General features: G+C 46.7%; 1 protein-coding gene across 1 annotated transcript in view; it reads left to right on the forward strand.

The window, feature by feature from the left end:
* GLYR1 (glyoxylate reductase 1 homolog) overlaps window positions 1-25,833 on the forward strand; it is a 482,931-nt gene that overhangs the window by 351,108 nt on the left and 105,990 nt on the right. Inside the window, exons 13-14 of the mRNA XM_069210697.1 lie at window positions 22,791-22,953; window positions 23,770-23,949. Of these exons, the coding sequence (XP_069066798.1) occupies window positions 22,791-22,953; window positions 23,770-23,949 (343 nt within the window). The remainder of the gene's footprint in view (window positions 1-22,790; window positions 22,954-23,769; window positions 23,950-25,833) is intronic.

Here is a 25,833-nt window from a genome sequence, read left to right on the forward strand (position 1 = left end):
TGCAAATTACGCATTCAACTTCATTATTCAGAATCCCAGTTATAAAAGCATTTATGGAGGGTCTGAAAAGGATTATTCCACCATGAACACCACCAGTTCCTTCGTGGAACCTCAACATCGTATTAACACGACTCATGGGTCCACCATTTGAACCCATGCATTCATGTGAGATACAGTACTTAACATGGAAAGTAGCGTTTCTAATAGCTATCACATCTCTCAGAAGAGTAAGTGAGATACAAGCCTTTACTATACAAGAACCCTTTATACAAATACACAAACATAAAGTAGTTCTACGCACAAATCCTAAATTCTTACCTAAGGTCATATCACCGTTCCACTTAAATCAAACAGTGGAACTCCCAGTGTTCTTTCCAGAACCAGACTCTAGCTGAAAGAGCATTACGTACATTAGACATCAAAAGGGCACTAATGTACTACATTGATAGAACCAAACAAATTCGCAACACAAAACAATTGTTTGTTGCTTTCCAAAAACCTCATACAGGGAATCCAATATCCAAACAAGGCATTGCCAGGTGGATAGTTAAATGTATTCAAACCTGTTATATAAAAGCAAAAAGTCAACTGCCTATTACACCAAAGGCACACTCCACTAGAAAGAAAGGTGCCACCATGGCCTTTCTAGGGAACATACCAATGACTGAAATATGTAAGGCAGCCACATGGTCTATGCCTCATACATTTACCAAGCATTACTGCGTGGATGTGTTAACAACACAGCAAGCCACAGTAGGACAAGCAGTATTAAGAACATTATTTCAAACAACTTCAACTCCTACAGGCTAAACCACTGCTTTTGGGGAGATAACTGCTTACTAGTCTATGCACATCATGTGTATCTGCAGCTGCACATGCCATTGAACGGAAAATGTCACTTACCCAGTGTACATCTGTTCGTGGCATGAGACGCTGCAGATTCACATGCGCCCTCCCACCTCCCCGGGAGCCTGTAGCCGTTTAAGTTGACTAAAATTAAACTTGTACATGTGTAGATTTGTAAATATATCACTTTTAGTCACATTATGTACATACATACTCAATTGCATGGGCACTATTACTATATACACAACTCATACCTCACCCTCTGCTGGGAAAACACTCTAAGATGGAGTCGACGCCCATGCGCAATGGAGCCGAAAGGGGAGGAGTCCCTTGGTCTCGTGACTCGAAAAGACTTCTTCGAAGAAAAACAACTTGTAACACTCTGAGCCCAACACTAGATGGCGGGATATGCACAGCATGTGAATCTGCAGTGTCTCATTCCACGAACAGATGTACACTGGGTAAGTGACATTTTCCGTGTGTGTGTGTGTGTGTGTATATATATATATATATATATATATATATATTCATATTCGATGGCATGTGTAGCTGCAGATTCAGATGCTATTGATATCGATTCTGACATCTAGTGTGGGGCTCAGAGGGTTACAAGTTGTTTTTCTTCGAAGAAGTTTTTGAGTCACAGGATCGAGTGACTCCTCTGCTTTGGTTCCATTGCACATGGGCATAGACTCCATTGTTAGATTGTTTTCTTTCCACTGTCGGGTTCGGCCGTGTTTTCTCTCCGAGCGAGATTTCGATTCAGAAAACTTTAAAAAAACCTTCCTTTTCGTCGGTATTGTATAGTTCGCATTATTTATCTTCCATCGAAACAGCAGTATCGTCGTAAAATAACTTTGTTCGCCCTTCGAGGCGCACGCGCCCAACTCGGGCCTATTCGAGTTGACCGCATGGAGAGCCTCCTGGATCGGACTCCATTCCGATTCTGCCCTCGGTGCCACGCTAAGTACCCATACACAGACCAGCATCCGGTTTGCAACCTCTGCCTTTCTCCCCAGACCATCGGGAGAAAAACTGCGAGGCCTGTTAATCGTTCCGATCGAAAAAGACTAAGGGACCGAAGAGCAAGAAGGCTGGAAATGGCATCAAAGAGCAGAGAACATTTCAAGGTTACTGAAGAGGAACAAATGCAGACAGCAGTCCCTATCCGAGACACAGTCTGAGCAGGAATCCGAGGAGGACAGACCGGTCACAGCCAGCCAGCATGTGAGTACCTCTGCCCCTGCACTTCGCATAAGAAACAGAAGGCCTTTGGTACACCACTGCTAAAAAAAAAAAAAAAAGGCCATGGTTCGGCCAAATAAAGACTGTCGGTGACTGACCCTCAGGTTTAGCACTGAAAAAGGCCATGCCTCTGACCACTTCGGATTCGACAAAAACTACTAAAAGCTCGATTTCAGACTCCAGTAGACAACATCAATTTTCAGAGTCAAAAATTAGAAAAACTGTTTCGGAGCCGAGACCTTCCTCATCATTTTCGATCCCGAAAAAACATCACACTTAGGAACCAAAAAAGGCAGGTTATACAGAGGAACAAGGACTTTCCAAAAAACTAAGATAAAGACATAAAACCTTTGAGGAAGAGACAGAGATTGAACCAATTCTTCAAATGATGGATGAGAGACAGTCCAGGATACACATCCATAAAGAACAAGGGAGAATCATCACAGCACCTCCTTTAAAAACAAAGAGAAAGCTGGCATTTCAGGAGGAATTGAACACTGTGCAGCCCCTAGCTAAAGTGGCAAAACAAAAAGATAAGCCATCATCTTCTCGGTCTTCTCCTCATTCTCCACACCTACCTACCTCTCCTCAGATAAGTCCTACACCAATGCATTCTCCAACACATTATTTTGACTCACAACAAGACACTATTGATCCATGGGACCTTTACGACCCTGATCCCATCCCAAGCAACGACCCAGACACCTACCCCTCCAAACCATCTCCACCTGAAGATACTAAAGTATATAATCAGGTGATAGCCAGGGCTGCAGCCTACATGATGCATTACAATGCACACGGAACCACTAGAGGAAGACTTTTTGTTCAATACATTATCCTCAACCCATTCTAGGTACCAATGCCTCCCAGTGCTACACTGCATGGTAAAGCATGGAGACCAAATTTTTAATGAGCCTGTGAAAGCAATAATAACACCTAGAATAGGAAAAAAGTATAAACATGCACCATCTGACCCTGATTACATCACCCATCAGGTGCCCCTTGATTCAGTAGTGGTTAGTGCTGCAAGAAAGAGCGAATAGTCAATCCTCAGGAGATACACCCCCTCCTAATAAGTAAAGCAGACAATTTGATGCTGCAGGAAAGAGTTGCGTCCCAAGCAGCAAACCAATGAAGGATAGCTAGTTCCCAGGCACTGCTAGCTCGTTACGATAGAGCCCATTGGGATGAGATGCAGGATATCATACAGAATCTCCCAAAAGAGCACCAGAAAAGGGTGCAACAGGTAGTAGAGGAAGGGCAAGCTATTAGTAATAACCAAATAAGATCTGCCCTTGATGCAGATGATACCTATACAAGGAGTGTGAACACAGCAGTCACTATTCGTAGACATGCATGGCAGCGCTCCTCTGGTTTTACACCAGAAATACAACAGGCTGTGTTAAACATGCCGTTTGATAAGAAACATATTTTTGGGCCAGAATTAGACACAGCAATAGAAAAACTAAGAAAAGACTCAGACACTTCCAAGGCAATGGGTGCACTCTATTCTACACCATATAGAGGGTCATTTCGTAAGCCTCAGTTTCAAGGAGGGTTCAAGTCACAACCTTCAGAGGCATCTACTTACCAAACAAAACCAACTTACCAAACCCAGTACCAGCAAGGTGGGTTTAGAGGCACATATAGAGGACAATACTCTAGAAATAGAGGTATATTCCAAACCTCTAAACAGCCCGCACCACAGCCAAAACAGTGACTTCCCTCACTCCATTCCACTCCACAAGTCTCCTGGGGTGGGGGGGGGGGTGTAGACTACAACAGTTCCAAACACATTGGCAAAATATCACTGTAGGAAGTTGGCTCTGTATGCACTATTTCAAAGTAAGGAATAGTATGCACAGAGTCCAAGGGTTCCCCTTAGAGGTAAGATAGTGGCAAAAAGAGATAATACCAATGCTCTATTTTGTGGTAGTGTGGTCGAGCAGTAGGCTTATCAAAGGAGTAGTGTTAAGCATTTGTTGTACATACACACAGGCAATAAATGAGGAACACACACTCGGAGACAAATCCAGGCCAATAGGTTTTGTTATAGAAAAATATATTTTCTTAGTTTATTTTAAGAACCACAGGTTCAAATTCTACATGTAATATCTCATTTGAAAGGTATTGCAGGTAAGTACTTTAGGAACTTTGAATAATCACAGTAGCATATATACTTTTTTTCATAAAACACAATAAGCTGTTTTAAAAGTGGACACAGTGCAATTTTCACAGTTCCTGGGGGAGGTAAAGTAATGTTAGTTTTTGCAGGTAAGTAAACCACCTACGAGGTTAAGATTGGGGTCCAAGGTAGCCCACCGTTGGGGGTTCAGAGCAACCCCAAAGTCACCACACCAGCAGCTCAGGGCCGGTCAGGTGCAGAGTTCAAAGTGGTGCCCAAAACGCATAGGCTTCAATGGAGAGAAGGGGGTGCCCCGGTTCCAGTCTGCCAGCAGGTAAGTACCCGCGTCTTCGGAGGGCAGACCAGGGGGGTTTTGTAGGGCACGGGGGGTGACACAAGTCCACACAGAAAGTACACCCTCAGCAGCGCGGGGCGGCCGGGTGCAGTGTGCAAACAAGCGTTGGGTTCGCAATGTAAATCAATGGGAGACCAAGGAGTCTCTTCAGCCGTGCAGGCAGGCAAAGGGGGGGGCTCCTCGGGGTAGCCACCACCTGGGCAAGGGAGAGGGCCTCCTGGGGGTCACTCCTGCACTGAAGTTCCGATCCTTCAGGTGCTGGGGGCTGCGGGTGCAGGGTCTTTTCCAGCCGTCGGGATTTTAGAGTCAGGCAGTCGCGGTCAGGGGGAGCCTCAGGATTCCCTCTGCAGACGTCACTGTGGGGTCTCAGGGGGGACAACTTTGGTTACTCACAGTCTCTGAGTCGCCGGAGGGTCCTCCCTGAGGTGTTGGTTCTCCACCAGTCGAGTCGGGGTCTCCGGTTGCAGTGTTGCAAGTCTCACGCTTCTTGCGGGGATTTGCAGGGGTCTTTAAATCTGCTCCTCTGTAACAAAGTTGCAGTCTTTTTGGAGCAGGGCCGCTGTCCTCGGGAGTTTCTTGTCTTTCTTGAAGCAGGGCAGTCCTCTGAGGATTCAGAGGTCGCTGGTCCTTGGGAAAGCGTCGCTGGAGCAGGTTTCTTTAGAAGGCAGGAGACAGGCCGGTAGGACTGGGGCCAAAGCAGTTGGTGTCTTCTTTTCTTCTGCAGGGGTCTTTCAGCTCAGCAGTCCTCTTCTTCTTGTAGTTTCAGGAATCTAGTTTCCTAGGTTCTGGGGTGCCCCTAAATACTGAATTTAGGGGTGTGTTTAGGTCTGGGAGGGCAGTAGCCAATGGCTACTGTCCTTGAGGGTGGATACACCCTCTTTGTGCCTCCTCCCTGAGGGGAGGGGGGCACATCCCTAATCCTATTGGGGGAATCCTCCTTCTACAAGATGGAGGATTTCTAAAAGTCAGTCTCACCTCAGCTCAGGACACCTTAGGGGCTGCCCTGACTGGCCAGTGACTCCTCCTTGTTTTTCTCATTATCTCTCCTGGACTTGCCGCCAAAAGTGGGGGCTGTGTCCAGGGGGCGGGCATCTCCACTAGCTGGAGTGCCCTGGGGCATTGTAACACGAAGCTTGAGCCTTTGAAGCTCACTGCTAGGTGTTACAGTTCCTGCAGGGGGGAGGTGTGAAGCACTTCCACCCAGAGCAGGCTTTGTTTCTGTCCTCAGAGAGCACAAAGGCTCTCACCGCATGAGGTCAGAAACTCGTCTCTCAGCAGCAGGCTGGCACAGACCAGTCAGTCCTGCACTGAACAATTGGGTAAAATACAGGGGGTATCTCTAAGATGCCCTCTGTGTGCATTTTTTAATAAATCCAACACTGGCATCAGTGTGGTTTATTATTCTGAGAAGTTTGATACCAAACTTCCCAGTATTCAGTGTAGCCATTATGGAGCTGTGGAGTTCGTTTTTGACAGACTCCCAGACCATATTCTCTTATGGCTACCCTGCACTTACAATGTCTAAGGTTTTGCTTAGGCACTGTAGGGGCATAGTGCTCATGCACATATGCCCTCACCTGTGGTATAGTGCACCCTGCCTTAGGGCTGTAAGGCCTGCTAGAGGGGTGACTTACCTATGCCACAGGCAGTGTGAGCTTGGCATGGCACCCTGAGGGGAGTGCCATGTCGACATAGTCATTTTCTCCTCACTAGCACACACAAGCTGGCAAGCAGTGTGTCTTTGCTGAGTGAGGGGTCCCTAGGGTGGCATAAGACATGCTGCAGCCCTTAGAGACCTTCCCTGGCATCAGGGCCCTTGGTACCAGGGGTACCAGCTACAAGGGACTTACATGGGTGCCAGGGTTGTGCCAATTATGGAGACAATGGTACATTTTAGGCAAAAACACTGGTGCTGGGGCCTGGTTAGCAGGGTCCCAGCACACTTCTCAGTCAAGTCAGCATCAGTATCGGGCAAAAAGTGGGGGGTAACTGCAATAGGGAGCCATTTCTTTACAATCACCACAGACAACTGGGTGCTATCAATTATCCCCAATGGTTATTGCCTAGAATTGATAAACACTCCTACAAACATTCCACCAAGGTATCAGAAGCTAACCCCAGAACATACAATTCTGTTACATAAAGAGGTTCAATCTCTACTACTCAAACAGGCAATAGTTAGTTCCACAGTCTCAACTAGGAACAGGAGTTTATTCACTGTACTTTCTAATTCCCCAAAAAGATGGAACCCTCAGGCCAATATTAGACCTTAGGCCCCTCAATTTTTACATCCTATCAGAACATTTTCACATGGTAACTCTGCAGGATGTTATCCCACTGCTACAAAAACAGGATTTTATGACACCCTTGGACCTCAAGGATGCGTATTTCCACATACCAATCCATCCAGCTCACAGAAAATACCTCAGATTTGTCATTCAAGGAAAGCACTACCAGTTAAAAGTGTTACCTTTCGGCATAACAGCAGCTCCAAGGGTATTCACAAAGTGCTTAGCAGTAGTAGCAGCCTACCTAAGAAGACAACATATACATGTCTTTCCATATCTAGACGATTGGCTAAAAAAAATCAAGCAGTCGTACACAATGCCAAAATCATACACGTTATGTAATAGAAACTCTGCACACCTTAGGATTTTCTATAAACTACCAAAAGTCTCACCTTCAACCAGCACAAGTACAACTGTATTTAGGAGCTATCCTAAATACTCAACTAGCTCTAGCGTATCCAAACACACAAAGGATGCAGGCTTTCCAAAATCTAATTCCACTTACACAACCAAATCAACAATACACTGTAAGATTTGTCATGAAAATCCTAGGAATGATGGCATTTTACTTTGCAATAGTTCCACACGCAAGATTAAACATGAGGCCCTTACAGCAGTGCCTTGCACAACCATGGTCACAGGCTCACTGTCCACTCCAAGATCTAGTTTTGATAGACCTCCAAACACTTATGTCCCTTCAGTGGTGGAATTGTAACAATTTAATCAAAGGGCGGTCGTTTCAAGACCCTGTGCCTCCAACCATAATTACAACAGATGCATCAATGATTGGTTGGGGAGCTCACCTAAATAATCACAATATTCAAGGACAATGGGATGTCAAACAGAAACAGCTACACATAAACCACTTAGTTATTAGCTGTGTTTCTAGCCCTCAAAGCCTTTCAACCTCTTCTCACACAGAACATTTTTCTTATAAAGACAGACATCATGACAACCATGTATTATCTCAACAAACAGGGAGGGACACATTCATCCCAACTGTCCCTTCTAGCCCCAAAAATTTGGAAATGGGCAATTCACAATCAAATTAATCTATTAGCGCAGTACATTCTAGGGATACACAATCAGTTGGCAGATATCCTCAGCAGAAATCACCAACAAACACACAAATGAGAGATTCATCCTCAAGTACTTCAAAAGTGGGGAAAACCAAATATAGATCTATTTGCAAGAAGCGAAAACTCAAAATTCCAAAACTTCGCATCCAGACACCCACATCCCCTATCCAAGGGCAATGCTCTTGGATCAATTGGTCAGGGATATTTGCTTAGGCTTTTCCCCCTCTCCCACTCCTTCCATTTCTGGTCAACAAATTGCGTCAAGCTTCACTCAACATGATACCGGTAGCACCAGCATGGGCACGTCAGCCATGGTACACAACACTACTACATCTATCTGTAGTACCACACTCCAAACTCCCATGCACACCAGATCTGTTAACACAAAACAAAGGTCAAATCAGACATCCAAACCCCAATGCTCTCAATCTAGCAATTTGGCTCCTGAAGTCATAGAATTTGGATATTTCCAACTCCCATCAGAATGTATGGAAGTTATTAAATAGGCAAGAAAATCCACTACTAGACAGTGTTATGCAAACAAATTAAAAAGATTTGTCTATTACTGTCAATCTAAAAATATAGATCCTCTTACAGCATCAATACAACATATTGTATGCTATTTACTTCATTTGCAAAAATCAAATTGAGCATTTTCCTCAATAAAAATACACCTTACTGCAATATCTGCATATTTACAAAATATAAACATGCATCTTTATTTAGAGTTCCTGTCATCAAAGCTTTCATGGAAGGCTTAAAATGCATCATTCCACCAAGAACACCACCAGTTACATCTTGGAATCTAAATATAGTGCTTACAAGACTTAAGGGAATACCTTTTGAACCCATGCACTCGTGCCAAATTCAATTTCTAACATGGAAGGTTGCCTTCCTAGTAGCAATTACTTTTTTAAGAAGAGTAAGTAAAATACAAGCTTTACTCTTGAAGAACCTTTCTTCCAAGTACACAAACAGAAAGTTGTACTAAGAACAAATCCAAAATTTCTACCAAAAGTAGTCTCACCATTTCATATCTATTGAACAGTGGAACTGCCCGTTTTTGTCCCACAGCCAGATTCTGTGGCAGAAAGAGCTCTACATGCACTAGACCTCAAAAGAGCTTTAATGTACTATATAGACAGAACTAAACAATTAAGAAAGACAAAACAACTTTTTGTGGCTTTCCAACAACCACATACAGGCAATCCTATATGAAAACAAGGTTTAGCAAGATGGATTGTAAGGTGCATACAAACCTACTGTATCAAAGCAAAACAACAACTTGTAATCACCCCAAAAGCACATTCTACGGGAAAGAAAGGTGCAACAATGTGTTTTTTAGGAACTATACCATTGGCTGAAATATGTAAAGCAGCTACATGGTCAACACCTCATACATTTACTAAACACTACTGTGTGGACTTATTATCACAACATCAAGCCACAGTAGGACAAGCTGTTCTAAGAATATTATTTCAAACAATTTCAACTCCTACAGGCTGACCTCCACTAATTGGGAGGACAAACTGCTTTGTAGTCTATGCATAGCATGTGTATCTGCAGCTACACATGCCATTGAACGGAAAATGTCACTTACCCCAGTGTACATTTCTTCGTGGCCCGTTCTGCTGCAGATTCACAAGCACCCTCCGTCCTCCCCGGAAGCCTGTAGTCGTTTAAGTTAACACATTTGTACATATGTATATATTTACATTTGCATGGACATTTCCTTTTTTTCACTTATATACTCTATCACTCCTTCCTTTACCCTCTGCTGGAAAACAGTCTAACAATGGAGTCCATTCCCATGCGCAATGGACCGAAGAAGAGTCGTCACTCGATCCCGTGACTCTAAAAGACTTCTTCGAAGAAAAACAACTTGTAACACTCCGAGCCCAACACTAGATGTTGGAATCGATATGCATAGCATGTGAATCTGCAGCAGAACATGCCACAAACAGATGTACACTGGGTAAGTGACATGTTACATATATATGTTCGATGCATGTGTAGCTGCAGATACACATGCTATGCATTGCTTTCGCCATCTAGTGTTTGGCTCAGAGTGTTACAAGTTGTTTTTCTTCGAAGAAGTCTTTTCGGAGTCACGGAATCGAGTGACTCCTCCTCTTGGTCATACTGCGCATGGGCATCAACTCCTCTGTTAGATTGTTTTCCCGCAAAAGGGTGTAGGAAGGAGTGATAGAGTGTAAGAATGTAAATGTACTATAAAATTAATAAGTACTACTTCGACTTCTGGCCACTGGAACTGTGACTGGACCCTCCAGGAACCAACAATCTGCATCCAGGACGAAGTCTTTACTCGCAACATTGTTTCCAGGGATCCTTTCAGCTTCTACAACATTTCCCTGGCTGTGCATCCTCTGAGAGCAGCAAGTCTTCAGTCTGCACGCAAAGGAAGGAGGATTCTCCCTCGGAGTGAATGAGTCACTCCCCTACATCAGCAAGCACCAACTGCAACGACGACCGGCAGTGTGGATCCTGTATCACGGGTGGTGGTCTGGAGCGGTCCCCTTGGTCCTCTCTGCCAGCTGTCCAAATTTGGTGAAGGTATGCCCTTGCCTTCCCACACAGGACAGTACCCCTGTGCACTGCGTCGCTTGCAGCTACCAAGGCTTGTTGGCATCTCCTCCAAGGGATCTTCAGGCTCCGTGTAGCCCCAGCACTCCTCCCTGCGACACACTGCCCTCTGCGTGCTTCTCCTGCGGGAGTGGTACCCTTCTTCAGTTGTGCTGCAATGGCTCTTTGGAGACTCCTAGGTCCTCTTCAAGTGGGACTCCTCTGGGAGCTGCTTTTTCTTCTGTGGACTCTCTGCCTTGCTGAGGGTCCACAAGTAAATCCAGACCATTCTGGACTGCAAAGCTCCAACCACCTAGACTCGTCCGGGCATTCCTTGGCTTGACTGGATAGTACATGAGGTTCATGAAGGGCTATTGCACCATTGTGGCACCCCTCACAGAAGGTGAATCTTCATCCATGAAGATGGCAAAATGAACTGGACAGTGAGCTCTGAAAAGGCCTTTGACACACTAAAAGAAGCAATGTGTTCAGCACGCATTCTGAAAGCTCCAGATCACACAAAGCAGTGCATTGTGCAGACAGATACCCCTGAACATTAGATAGGAGCAGTCCTATCCCAAATCATTGATGATAGCCATGACCAACCTCTTGCTTTCATTAGCAGGAGTTTACTCCTCAGAGAGTGGCATTGGTGTGCCATTGAGAGGGAACCATTTCCTGTCTTTTAGTCCCCGAGGACGTACTTGTTTGGCTCTCACTTCCTTGTTCAAACCAACCACAGGCCTCTCGGATGGCTAATGCTGATGAAAGGTGAAAACCCCAAACTGTTGAGGTAGTCCATCTCCCTACAGGGAATGGACTTTTCAGTGGAACATAGACCTGTAACTGACCATGCCAATGCAGATGTCCTTTCAAGGTTCTTCCACTTGGAAGATGAAGACTCTCTTGGGAAAGGTTAGTTTTATCCTCTTTCATTTGGGAATGGGGTCATGTAGGAAAGTGCCTTTTTTTGACATGGATACCCCCTACTTTTTGCCTGGTATGTGATGTGATTTCCACTGAAAGTGCATTGGGTTCCTCCTAATTAGGTCTCTAGTGCCAGATCGCTTTGCCTAAACTGTACAATTGGCAAATTCTTTAGCACCCTCTGTAAGTTCCTAGTTAAATGGTACCCCTGGTACCTAGGGCCTGACGTGCTAAAGAGGGGCCTAAGGGCTGTAGCACAAATTGTGCCACTCTAAGGGACCCCTTACCAAGCCCATGGCAGACTGCCATTGTAGGCTGTGTGTTTTGGTGCAGACAAAAGTGAGAACACAACATGACACACAGTCTGTGTGCCCGTTCCATAATACTGCATGCATTATATGTAAATAACCTCTCTAGCAGGCCTTACAACTATAAGTTAGACGGCATTATATTACATGTGAGGGCATATCTGCAAAAGCAGATATGCCCCTGCTATGTCATTGTCGATTCTCAGGCCTAGTAAGTGGCCAGGGACGCCATTTTAAATGCATGTGCTGGGCACTGGTTAATATGAAACTACATAATGGCTTCAATTACGATAGCGATGTTTGGTATCAAACATCTCGTATTGTTGAACCCACAGTGATGCTAGAGTTGGATTTACCAATGCATGCACACAGAGGGCACCTTAGAGGTGTTCCCTGAAATCCTACCAGCCTCGTGTGCTTGCTGACTGGTTTCTGCCAGCCTGCATATCAAGACACAGTTCTAGCCCTCTAGGATGAGAGCCTTCCGCTCTCAGGAGGCTCAGAACAAAAGCCTGTCAAGGAAGAGGCTGTAACATCCCCTCTCACAGGATGACCTGGTGTTTAGCCATCCTAAGGCCCCAGGCCTCCAAGGGCTGTCCTCTTTGCAATGCAAATGTGGCTCCCCTCAGGAGTGGAAGCCGTCCCCCTGTCCAGAGCCCACTTGGCACCTGGACAGATGGGAAAATGATCTATTCGGGTAGATGTGCCACCTCCAGGCTAGTACCACCCCGAAGGTGGGCTACTGCGAGGTGGACACAATTTCAGAAGTAGCCATCTGTGTGATGGCCTACCTTGGAATTCTGGGACAGGGTTATACTCCCTTCCCACAGGAAGTGGTCATATAGTGGGGCATAGTGACCCCAAGAGTTCGTAGCCCATTGGCTACTGTAGGAGGCTGACTCGGTTTATGGTGTACACCTATGGTTTGGAAACCTTTAATGAGTCCAGGCAACCCTTTGTGATAGTGAATATGTGTCCAGATAGCAAAAGCTGACAAGAGGTAGCTGAGGCAAGCAGCTCAAGCTTATCCAGGAGGAATGTAAAGCACTTTAATATCACAGTCAGACATTAACTCACTCACAAGAAAGAACTACACAAGCTTTGCAAACATAAAGGATTGTTTATTACAGCACTACTGCTAGACTAGCATTTGTACATCTCCCTTTGGAGATATCTAAACACAATATATACACAAAATAACCAACAAATAGCATACAATACACAGGACCGTATGGTGGGGGAGGCAAACCACATTCTAAGAAAGTGGAAGGTGAAATAGTGATCCCAACCAAGGTAAGTGTGGTAGTTAACTAGGGGCAGATAAAAACACCAAAGGTAAGTACGGTAAGTGTCCCCAGCAACCAGGTGCAAGGTAGTTACCCACCCAGTCATCCCATAGACTAACACAGGGAGTAGTGGTTGGGGTTCGTGTGATTCAGGACCCTTCCTAGTGGACCCCAAGGAAACCAACAGACAAAGGAAGGTTGGAGAGTGCCGCCACCCGAGGATACCCAGAAGACAGGAGTACACTAGGGATCTGGATGCAGAGGGGAGAAGGACCTCTCTCTGAAGGCATTGGAAACCTTGTATTGTCCAGCTGCTGTCATGATCCGTGGAATGCAGGGACAGGTTCTAGACTGGGAGGACGTGAAAAGGAAGGGGACAGTCCAGCACCCTTGTAGGTACAGGTGGCAATACCCACCCTCCTAGAGGTGTAGTTCCTGCAAGTTGGTTGAGGAAGAAGTTCAGCTGCAGACAATCCCAGGAGTCGCCTTTGAGCTGTCCCTAGATTGTCGCTGGATTGCAGGGTAGTCAGGGACCAGCCAGATCACCAACAAGCACTGGCAAATGCAAGCAGGAGTTGAAGAGGTATTTGTAGAGTTTTGGTGTCCAGTAAGGTCCAAGAGACTCTACCCTTGAGGGGGGAGTCAGGGCTGGCCCTCAGCACGCAGGAAGGCAAGCAGAAGCTGTTGGAGCACCCATAAGTGACTCACAGGTGACAGACACAGGACGTCACAAGGAGTCCTCAGCAGCACTACAAAACAGAAGACCCACATTGCAGGAGTTACAGTCCAGTGGCAGGGGCCCGCAGTCTCCCAATTTTGTCAGAAGACCAGCAGGAACCAGATAAAACCAAAGACTCACCACCTGTGAAGCAGAGCCTTTCATTGTCCATGGGACAGCAGACCCCACCAGCCGGTTGACGTTGTGTTGAGGTGCCTCCGGATAAAGGGGAGTGACTCCTTCACTCCAAGGGAGACTCCTTTGTGCTTCCAGGTGCAAACAGAGTCCTCGTGACCCTGGAGGATGCACAGCCTTGGATGTTGCAGAATTCTTGCAGGATCCAGAGAAACAAGGTTGCAATGGGAGCCTTTTCCCCAGAAACAGACTTGTTCGGTTCCAAAACAGACCAGCAGCAGTTCCAGAGGCCAGGAGCAGAAGATGTCTTGCAGAGAGTTCCTTTTAGAGTTTTGCTTGATAATCTGAGGACCCACCCATGAGGGCACCTTTAATTAATCCTAAAAGGGGGTTGGTCACTCTCTGAAGTGACCCACCTATCAGAGGGTGGTCAGTGACTTCATCTACCTAGCTTAACCAGTCAGATGCTCCCAGGGGCCTCTGCCCATCTTGTTTCCAAGATAGCAGAATCAAGTGGCCACCTGGCATAATTCTGTGCACCTCCCTAGGTTGGTCACTCCCGTGTCCGACCTTTGAGCAGTTTTGCACCACAGCAGCAACTGGGGGGGGGGGTTCCTGATCTGGTGCAAACTGGATTATGAAAGGAGGGCACCATAAGTGCCCTTCAAAGCAGTCTGGTGGCACTCGGAGGCCACCTTAGCTCTTAGACACCTAATACACAGGCAGAGGTGGTCACACCTCTCCCTTGCAGAAAATCATTTGTTTTGCCTCTCTGGCCTAAGCCAGGTTCGCCAGCAGGAGGGCAGAACTGTGTCTGGGCTGAGCAGCAGAGTGGGCTGGCAGCTAGATCCCATAAGGCTGCTGTAGGAAGTTGGCTCTGTATGTACTATTTCAAAGTAAGAAATAGCATGCACAGAGTCCAAGGGTTCCCCTTAGAGGTAAGATAGTGGCAAAAAGAGATAATTCTAATGCTCTATTTTGTGGTAGTGTGGTCGAGCAGTAGGCTTATCAGAGGAGTAGTGTTAAGCATTTGTTGTACAGACAGAGGCAATAAATGAGGAACACACACTCAGACAATTCCAGGCCAATAGGTTTTTTATAGAAAAATATATTTTCTTAGTTTATTTTAAGAACCACAGGTTCAAGATTTACAAGTAATACTTCAAATGAAAGGTATTTCATGTAGGAACTTTAGGAACTTTGAATTAACAAAATAGCATATACAGTTTTCACATAAATGACACAGCTATTTTAAAACTAGACACAGTGCAATTTTCAACAGTTCCTGGGGGAGGTAAGTGTTTGTTAGTTTTTGCAGGTAAGTAAACCACCTACAGGGTTCAAGTTTGGGTCCAAGGTAGCCCACCGTTGGGGGTTCAGAGCAACCCCAAAGTTACCACACCAGCAGATCAGGGCCGGCCAGGTGCAGAGGTCAAAGTGGTGCCCAAAACACATAGGCTTCAATGGAGAAGGGGGTGCCCCGGTTCCAGTCTGCCAGCAGGTAAGTACCTGCGTCTTCGGAGGGCAGACCAGGGGGGTTTTGTAGGGCACTGGAGGGGGGGGGGCAAGTCCACACAAAAAGTACACCCTCAGCAGCATGGGTGCGGCCGGGTGCAGTGTGCAAACAGGCGTTGGGTTCGCAATAGGATTCAATGGGAGACCAAGGGGTCTCTTCAGCAATGCAGGCAAGGGGGGGGCTCCTAGGGGTAGCCACCACCTGGGCAAGAGAGAGGGCCACCTGGGGGTCGCTCCTGCACTGGAGGTCGGATCCTTCAGGTCCTGGGGGCTGCGGGTGCAGTGCCTTTACCAGGCGTCGGGTCTTTGAAGCAGGCAGTCGCGGTCAGGGGGAGCCTCAGGATTTCCTCTGCAGGCGTCACTGTGGGGGCTCAGGGGGGGTCAACTCAGGCTACTCACGGTCTCATAGTCGCCGGGGAGTCCTCCCTGTGGTGTTTGTTCTCCACAAGTCGAGCCGGGGGCGTCGGGTGCAGAGTGCAAAGTCTCACGCTTCCGGCGGGAAACGTGTGTTGTTTCAAAGTTGCTTCTTTGTTGCAAAGTTGCAGTCTTTGGGGAACAGAGCCGCTGTCCTTGGGAGTTCTTGGTCCTTCTAGATGCAGGGTAGTCCTCTGAGGCTTCAGAGGTTGCTGGACCCTGGGAACGCGTCGCTGGAGCAGTGTCTTTAGAAGTGGGGAGACAGGCCGGTAGAGCAGGGGCCAAAGCAGTTGGTGTCTGTCTTCTCTACAGGTTTTTCAGTTCAGCAGTCCTCTTCTTAGGTTGCAGGAATCTGAGTTCCTAGGTTCTGGGGAGCCTTTAAATACTAAATTTAAGGGTGTGTTTAGGTCTGGGAGGTTAGTAGCCAATGGCTACTAGCCCTGAGGGTGGGTACACCCTCTTTGTGACTCCTCCCTGAGGGGAGGGGGAGGCACATCCCTAATCCTATTGGGGGAATCCTCCATCTGCAAGATGGAGGATTTCTAAAAGTTAGTCACCTCAGCTCAGGACACCTTAGGGGCTGTCCTGACTGGCCAGTGACTCCTCCTTGTTTTTCTCATTATCTCCCCCTGCCTTGCCGCCAAAAGTGGGGCCGTGGCCGGAGGGGGCGGGCAACTCCACTAGCTGGAGTGCCCTGTGGTGCTGTAACAAAGGGGGTGAGCCTTTGAGGCTCACCGCCAGGTGTTACAGTTCCTGCAGGGGGAGGTCTGAAGCACCTCCACCCAGTACAGGCTTTGTTACTAGCCACAGAGTGACAAAGGCACTCTCCCCATGTGGCCAGCAACATGTCTGGTGTGTGGCAGGCTGCTAGAACTAGTCAGCCTACACGGATAGTCGGTTAAGGTTTCAGGGGGCACCTCTAAGGTGCCCTCTGGGGTGTATGTTACAATAAAATGTACACTGGCATCAGTGTGCATTTATTGTGCTGAGAAGTTTGATACCAAACTTCCCAGTTTTCAGTGTAGCCATTATGGTGCTGTGGAGTTTGTGCATGACAGACTCCCAGACCATATACTCTTATGGCTACCCTGCACTTACAATGTCTTAAGGTTTTGTTTAGACACTGTAGGGGCACAGTGCTCATGCACTGGTGCCCTCACCTATGGTATAGTGCACCCTGCCTTAGGGCTGTAAGGCCTGCTAGAGGGGTGACTTATCTATACTTCATAGGCAGTGTGAGGTTGGCATGGCACCCTTTTGTCCTCACCAGCACACACAAGCTGGCAAGCAGTGTGTCTGTGCTGATTGAGGGGTCCCCAGGGTGGCATAAGACATACTGCACCCCTTAGAGACCTTCCCTGGCATCAGGGCCCTTGGTACCAGGGCTACCAGTTACAAGGGACTTACCTGGATGCCGGAGTGTGCCAATTGTGGAAACAAAAGTACAGGTTAGGGAAAGAACACTGGTGCTGGGGCCTGGTTAGCAGGCCTCAGCACACTTTCAAATCAAAACTTAGCATCAGCAAAGGCAAAAAGTCAGAGGGTAACCATGCCAAGGAGGCATTTCCTTACAGCTGCACAGGGAGAACTGAGGGATACTCTAAGGAACCTCCAGAGTATACGGTGTCATGCATCTAGCACTGGAATCAGTGTAGTTGCATGATTCCAACATGTTTGATAACAAACATGCCTAGGTTTTGAAAAGCTATTATGTGGTGTGGCTGCTCGTGTTGACCAGTGTCCGCTACATACCTTGAGATGACTTCCCTGCACTTAGATTCCAAGGTATGGGCTTGGGGGTCTGAAGAGGCATCCTGCTCATGCAGGGGTTGTCACACTTAGGGACATGCACCCTGTCCTTGGGTTGAAGGGCCTACCTGAGGGTTGATTTACAATGTCTAAGTGCAGTGACTAGGATTTAAAGCAAGCCTTAGATCTTTGGTGAAAGGGTGCATGCACCATTTCACACAGGCAGTAAGGGCAGACCTGCAGACAGTTTGCTTGTGCCCCCATGGGTGGCACAATACATGCTGGGGGGGGGGAGACCCAGGTGTACCAACGCCCTGTGTACCTAAGTACCATATACTAAGACTTATATATGTGCACCAGTATGCTAATTGTAAGTGTAAAAAGTTTACCAGCATCCAAATTTAGAGGAAAGAGCACACACACCGGTGTCCTGATTAGTAGGACAAAAGTGGGGCTAACTATGCTAGAAAGGTGACGCTTTCCTACCGCTACTACCCAACACACCCCTAATGCCCCTAGATTCAGTATTTAGGGGAACCACTGGCACCAGAGAAGTAGATCCTGACGACCTAAGAAGACCAACAACACTTAAGAGCCGTAAATGGAGAAGAGGAGAAAAGAAGCCGCTGACCTGGTACCAACCCCGCCAGCCTGTAAGCACCCCTCTATTAAATCTGCACCAAAGTCGACTTGTCCTGCAGCTGTGACTCCAGAATCCCAGGAGGACTGCCCACCTTCGAAAAAGGTCCGACCTCCCGTGAACAGCGGAACTGATCCCCAGCAAACATCAAAAGAAGGGACTATGAAGCCTCTGGAACCTCCAAATCCTGCCTGCATCCGCCGTCTCTGACCCAAGTTGAAGTGGGCCACCGGTGCCAACAAGGTTCCCCAGCTCTTTGGAGTCGGTCATCGTTTCATCCCTCTCGGAATCCCCGAGGACACCTGCAGCCTCTGTACACAGCCACCCTCCACCGCGACTGCTCCGGTCAAGAAAACCCAACACGTAAGGACACCTCTGTACCTGTTGCCTTTGAGCTGTGGACAAGACGACCAAAGGTGCATACCTGTGCCTGAGAATTGACTGGCCTCCTGACCAGAGCCCTCAGCCTGTTTTCGCAGTGACCTATATCTATTGGAACGCATTGGGCATGCAACTCTGTTTGGCACCCTGCCACCGCTGTGCCGCTGAGGGTGTACTGCTGGTGCTGCTTTGGACCTTGCCCAAAACTCCACTTAGCCCCTGGAGATTATTCTTGTAAGTCACGTTACTGTACCTGTTTGCAGAACTTGTTTTTCCGTCCAAAGGATAGCATTGCAGAACTGCCCTGTATCCACTTTTTAAACTGAAAACAATTCCTATTTAAAAACGTACTTAACTGAATGATTTTTCTCGGATGTCTAAACATATATTAAGATACCTGCTATTTTTAGGTTGAGCGTGCAAGCACTCTGACGTGTTCTAATCTCTCTGGGCTTTTAACTACGCCCACCATATGCCCATCACTATCACTTGTTCATGAGCTTGCCTTTCAAAAGTCCTTTGGTATCATTGGTAAATGCTTTACGTTTGTCCTTCCTTGGGGCAGTTTTGTTAACTCCTTAGCCTTCAACCCGGTTACATGGACAATTGCACATTTGCCAATACGTTTGACTGCAAACTAACTTTTTTTCTTTTGTGTCTCACCTTCACGCTCATGGTGGCTGTGGTGCTTTAAATTGGCTTGCTTATATCAACTGTTTTACTTTCAATTTATATTGCAAGAGAAGTCCAGTTACGAATTTACAGTGCTAATAGCTCTAACTCAAGCAAATGCGAGACCCATTGCATTGCAAATGCTTGTTATAAATTGGTGTGAATCTCCTTTTTGAGTTGTGTCTCATTTATCAACTGTTGTGTGTATTTGTAGATGTCTTGCACTCTTTTGTAATAAGCCTCAGGCTGCTCTACCACAGTACCCCTAAATAGAGCACTTTGGAATTGCATAGCAAGCCCTGTCCCCTCACTGGGGAATCCCTTTGACTCTCTACACGGTATGTACATACCAAATAATGGGCCAGCTTCGTACAGTTAAATAAAATAAAAATGCTTTGTGAAAGTTGTTTTGTAAGTGTCACCTGTAGGAAGCTGGCTCTGTATATACTATATCAAAATGAGATATACTGTGCACAAAGTCCATGGGTTCCCCAGAGGCTGAAATAGATAATACTAACGCTCTATTTGTGGTAGTGTGGTCGAGCAGTTAGGCTTATCAGAGGGTAGTGCAAAGCATTTGTTGTACACACACACAAAAATAGAAGAAGCACACACAATGACAACTCCAGACCAATGGTTTTTATATTGTAAAACTATATTTTCTTAATTTATTTGTAGAACCACAAGATTCAAGTTGCAGGTAAGTACCTTAAAAGTTTCATATTTCACACAGGTATCAACCGTACTTTGTTTGAAATTGGTAAGTAATACAGTTTTTTAATTAATGGCAAAAAGCTATTTTAAAAATGGACACTGCAATTTTCAAACAGTTCCTGGGGGGTAAGAAAAGTTAGATCTGTTTACAGGTAAGTACAACACTTACAATCTCAGTCGCCGGGTTTTAGGAAGTCCACCGGTTGGGGTTCACGTTAACCCCAAACACCCACCACCAGCAACACAGGGCTGGCTGGGTGCAGAGGTCATAGTTGAGCAAAATTAACGTGGGCTCCAATGGAGACAGGGGGTACTTGGAATCTGGTCAGCCAGCAGGTAAGTACCTTCAACTCGGAGGGCAGACCGTGGGGATTAGAAGAGCACTGGAGGGGCCACAAGTAGGCACCAAGCACACACAGTTGTTGGGTTTCCAATGCTGGTCTAGGAGGAGACCCCGGGGGTCACTCAAAGGCTGTAGGCAAGGTCCCGGGGGAGGGGGTGGTTTCGGGCACACCACTGCTCACACAGGGAGGAGGGCCGCCTGCTGAATGATGAAGTACCAGAGGTTGGTTTCTCCAAGACCTGGGGGCTGCGGTTGCAGTGTGTTTTTCAGGCGTCTGATATCTCTGCCCGGAGCTCGCAGTCGGGGGGGGGGGGGGGCCTCCTCGGGATTCCCTCTGCAGGCATCGTTGAGGGCGGGTGGAGAAGTCAACGGAGGGTGGGCACTTCCTCACAATCGCCTGGGGACCCTTTCTTTCTGGGTGGACCTCCTGGACATGGGCGGTGGGCATCGGGTGAACAGGGGTCAGGACTCGCGCATCTGGAGTGAGGTGGGAGTCCTTAGTTGTAGGTTTCTTCAGACAGATTTGCTGTCCTCAGGCGTTCTTGTTCCTTTTGGGTGCAGGGCAATCCTCTGGACTTGGCAGAGATAGCTGGGCCTGCTGGACGCATCACTGGTCTTTTGGCACGTTCTTTGAAGCAGGAGACAGGCTATTAGGGCTGATGCTAAAGCAGTTGCCTTCCTTCTCTGCTGGAGTTTTCAGCTTAGCAGTCCTTCTTGTAGGTTGCCCGGAATCTGGTGAACTCGGTTCAGGGAGGTCCTTAACTCCTAGATTTAGGGGTGTGTTAGGGTCAGGGGGCATTAGCCAATGGCTCCTGTCCCTGAGGGTGGCTACACCCTCCTTGTACCCACTCCCTTTGGGGAGGGGGCACATTCCTATGCCTATTGGTCCCTGTCCTCCAAACCAACATGGAGGATTTTGCAGGGTGGGGGGGGTCACCACAGCTCTGGGCACCTTAGGGGTGGTCCTAGCTGGGGTGGTCACTCCTCCCTGTTTTCCCTAATTATCCTGCCAGACTTGCTGCCAAAAGTGGGTCTTTGTCCAAGGGGTGGGCATCTCTACTAGCTGGAGTTCCCCGGGGCACTGTAACCTGAGGCTTGATCCTTTGAGGCTCACCACCAGGTGTTACAGTTCTTGCAGGGGGAGGTGTGAAGCACCTCCACCTATGACAGGCTTTGTTTCTGACTACAGAGTGCACAAAGGCACACCCCCCCCAAATGTGGTCAGAAACTTGTCTGAAAGTGGCAGGCTGGCACAGACCGGTCAGTCCTACACTAACAGTTGGGCTAACATACAGGGGGCATCTCTAAGATGCCCTCTGTGTGCATTTTTCCATAAATCCCACTCTGGCATCAGTGTGGGTTTATTGTGCTGAGACGTTGGATACCAAAGTTCCCAGTATTCAGTGAAGCTGTAATGGTGCTGTGGAGTGTGTAATGACAAACTCCCAGACCATATACTCAATATGGCTACACTGCACTATACCCTCACCTGTGGTATAGTGCATCCTGCCTTAGGGTTGTAGGGTCTTCTAGAGGGGTGACTTACCTATGCCACAGGCAGTGGTTTCTGGGCATGGCACCCTGAGAGGGGTGCCATGTCAACTTCATCTTTTTCTCCCCACCAGTACACACAAGCTGCAAGGCAGTGTGCATGTGTTGAGTGATGGGTCCCCTAGGGTGGCATAATACGTGCTGCAGCCCTTAGAGACCTTCCCTGGCCACAGGGCCCTTGGTACCATGGGTACCTTTTACAAGGGACTTAACTGTGTGCCAGGGCTGTGACAATTGTGGAAACAAAGGTACAGTTTTTGGCAAAGAACACTGGTCCTGGGGCCTGGTTAGCAGGGTCTCCAGCACACTTTAAAAGTTTGCATCAACACGTAGGCAAAAAGTGAGGGGTGGTAACCATGCCAACAGTGGCACTTTCCTACATCACCTTTCTTTCATTTAGTGACCTGTTTAAGGCTTGATGTATTTTCTTGCATTTGTGAAGCAAATTAATGGCCCTATAGCCTATTTAAGGCTGCTTTAATATTTTGTGCCACATGTATTTCCTGGCTTTTTCAAAGTAAGGCAAAAATACTATACAAAATGTAACTTGTGAAAAGCGCCTCGGGATCCCCACATGTGGGTGGAACTATTCAATGCTTATTATTTAATTGGAGATTCCCCTGAAGGAGAACTAAGATTATAGCAAGATACCATTCTTTTTTATTCATCAAACAATTAAATGTACATCTCAACAGTAAATGAAGAATCTTAATTTAATGTAATACCATCCACATGTATTTATATACAAGTGTTTTCCTGACAAATGAAAACTTGAATGATGTCTCTGAAGTGAAGGTTATATTCTAGTCCAGGTGCTGAAGACTTCACCAAGGAAGCTTCCTCTTTCAAACTAAATAGAATTTCTACTCCTCTTTGTCTTCAATTTAATTTCTCCTTTTAATTTTCTCGTCTTCAGGTTATTGTGTCACGAGGCGGGCGTTTTTTGGAAGCTCCAGTTTCAGGCAATCAACAACTCTCCAACGACGGCATGCTCGTGATTTTGGCTGCTGGGGACCGGGGTGTATACGAAGACTGCAGCAGCTGCTTCCAAGCTATGGGGAAGGCCTCCTTTTTTCTAGGTAACTTGGTGCTTGTCATTTTTTTTAATGTTTGGGATCAGACGACCATTTAGAACCTTTTAATTACCCTTTTATTAGAATATCCCCTTTTGTAATTTGGGCAGTGCTGTGTCACAGCCTACCAGTGGTGGGCATAAAATGGAAAATAGGTAATTTATCTGCATGACCGTTGACTAATGTTTTACTACATGGTATAGCTCCTCTTTATGCCTTTGAAGCAGCAACAGCCCTCAGTCTATCTCAGATTTCTCACTCTTGTATGAGAGTGGTAGGCCTCATTGCTGTAGGCATATATACCACACACTGTATGAGGTATGCATTGGTTAGCTAGGTATCACAATAAGTACTCCTCTGAATAAGACCATTAACCCATTTGAGCTCTTCTAAGGCCTAAACATGTTGTGTATGTTGTGTTCAATAAATTCATAAAGAATTCTGGCAGCTTCTTTTAATTGTACAGTGGGTACCCAAAAATAAAGAGCAATATCCTTAGGGAATAGCCAAGGTATTTTAACCACTGGATCCCAGCTCCTGTCTAGATAATTTATTTTATCAAGAACTCCCATACCTGGTTGAAGAGGGCACCAATGATAAGGCTTGTTATAATAAAGTTATGTGTGGAGTGTCCTTTTCCATTATCTTGGGATATTTGGATTGATCAGAAAGACCACAAGACTGGTTCCCACAGCTAACCACCTGGTTACTATGTGTTTGTGATGAAGGGTATGTCAAACTCTGTGGGTGAGGCATGCTGTTTTTCACCTCGCTGAGTGTAAAAGCGTTAAGTCTTTTTTTTGTTATTTTTTGTTTGGGCAGGTGATGTTGGAAATGCTGCTAAGATGATGCTCATCCTTAGCATGGTGCAGGGAAGTTTCATGGCCACGATTGCAGAGGGACTTACGCTGGCCCAGGTAACCGGGCAGTCCCAGCAGACCCTCCTGGACATCCTCAATCAGGGACAACTTGCCAGTATTTTCCTGGATCAAAAATGCCAAAGTAAATGCCACTTTTTCTTTGTTTAAATTTACTGATTGGAAAAAAGTTGGGTCTTTGTATGTGGCAGGGGCAGCAGTCTTACTTCTTTGGATCTTACGTGGATCAAGGCTTGTTATCTGTTTGCTTTGGAACCTCCAAGGAAGTAGTATAGCAAACATACACTCATTAGACTGATTTTTCATAGCTTCAGCACCTTGGGGTATGCACTAGGTCAATATGGTCAAATGGAACAATGATCTTTAGGTAACACATACAATACAAACTTAAGCCTTTGAGGTAAACTGCGAATATCTGAGCTTGTTTGTTGCACGATTCCTATTTTCTTACACTCTCCAAATGTAATACTAGTTTATTTTCAAAGAGATTTCAAACTGGTACTTTTTGTAGACTGTCCGTTTTCTGCTGTTGATGCTTCATTCTTCACATGCCTTCCATAAAACATCAGATTGAGTCGAATGGCAATGGCAGCCCTCTACAGTTAACTTGTTTAAATAAGTTATGTGGAATTGCTTTGCAATCAATGTGAGCTTGTGAATTTAGAGAAAGATCACACTGCATGACAGACATTTCCTTTGGTCACGTTTTGCAGGCTTTTTTTGGATTCACATGAAGCCATCCTGTGTACAACACCCAAAAACTGTCTTTTGGATAAACTCTATATATATATGTTCGGTGGCATGTGTAGCTGCAGATACACATGCTGTGCACAGTCCGCCATCTGGTGTTGGGCTCGGAGTGTTACAAGTTGTTTTTCTTCGAAGAAGTCTTTTCGAGTCACGAGACCGAGGGACTCCTCCCATTTCGACTCCATTGCGCATGGGCATCGACTCCATCTTAGATTGTTTTTTTTCCGCCATCGGGTTCAGACGTGTTCCTTTTCGCTCCGTGTTTCGGGTCGGAAAGTTAGTTAGAATCTCGGAAAAAATCGTCGGTATTGTTTGCGTTCGGTATCGGGTTAGTTAGAACAAATCGACACCGAATTTTGAAGAGCTCCGGTGGCCCTTCTGGGTTTTTTCGATCCCCCGTCAGGGCCTGGTCGGCCCGGCCACGTGCGACTTCAAGTCTGATGGAACGGACCCCATTCCGCTTCTGCCCAAAATGCCATAACAAGTATCCGTATACGGATCAGCATCTGGTCTGTAACTTGTGCTTGTCCCCCGAGCACAAGGAGGATACTTGTGAAGCCTGTTGAGCGTTTCGGTCGAGGAAGACGCTGAGAGACCGAAGAGCCAGGAGACTACAAATGGCGTCCACGCCGACAGGTCAAGAACGTTTCGAGGAGGAAGAAGAAGCTTTCTCCATCTACGAGTCGGATTCTGAAGAACTCGACGCCGAAGAAACACACCAAACCGTGAGTTAGACGTCGAAAATCAAGACTCACGAGAAGTCCACAAAAGCCCAGGGGACGCCACCGCCAACAGGCCATGGCTTAACCCGAAAACTAGGTGACCGATCCAAGGCACCGAAAAAGGGCATGCTGGTGTCGAAGTCATCCGACTCCGGTCGAGATACCGCCACACAGCAACCTCGGAGCCGAGACAGCGGCTCCGAGAAACTTCGGCACAGAGACAGCGGCACCGAAGAATTTCGGCACCGAGACACCAAGCCGAAAACAAAGAAGGTTTCTTCTGAGCCTAAAAAGACTTCCGAAAAGGTTTCGGTTCCGAAACATCCAGCCTCGGAGCCGAAAACTAGTTCCTATACAGAGGAACAAGGATTAACCTCCCAATTACATAGATTTGGAGAGGAGCTTCAAGCTGTAGAGCCTGACTACACGCAAAGAAGGCTTCATATTCATGAGGACACAGGGAAGATAACCACTCTTCCCCCAATCAAAATAAAAAGGAAACTTGCCTTTCAACAAAAGGACAAGCAACCACAGGC

This window comes from Pleurodeles waltl, chromosome 10 (genome assembly GCF_031143425.1).
Source record: "Pleurodeles waltl isolate 20211129_DDA chromosome 10, aPleWal1.hap1.20221129, whole genome shotgun sequence".
Lineage (NCBI taxonomy): Eukaryota > Metazoa > Chordata > Amphibia > Caudata > Salamandridae > Pleurodeles > Pleurodeles waltl.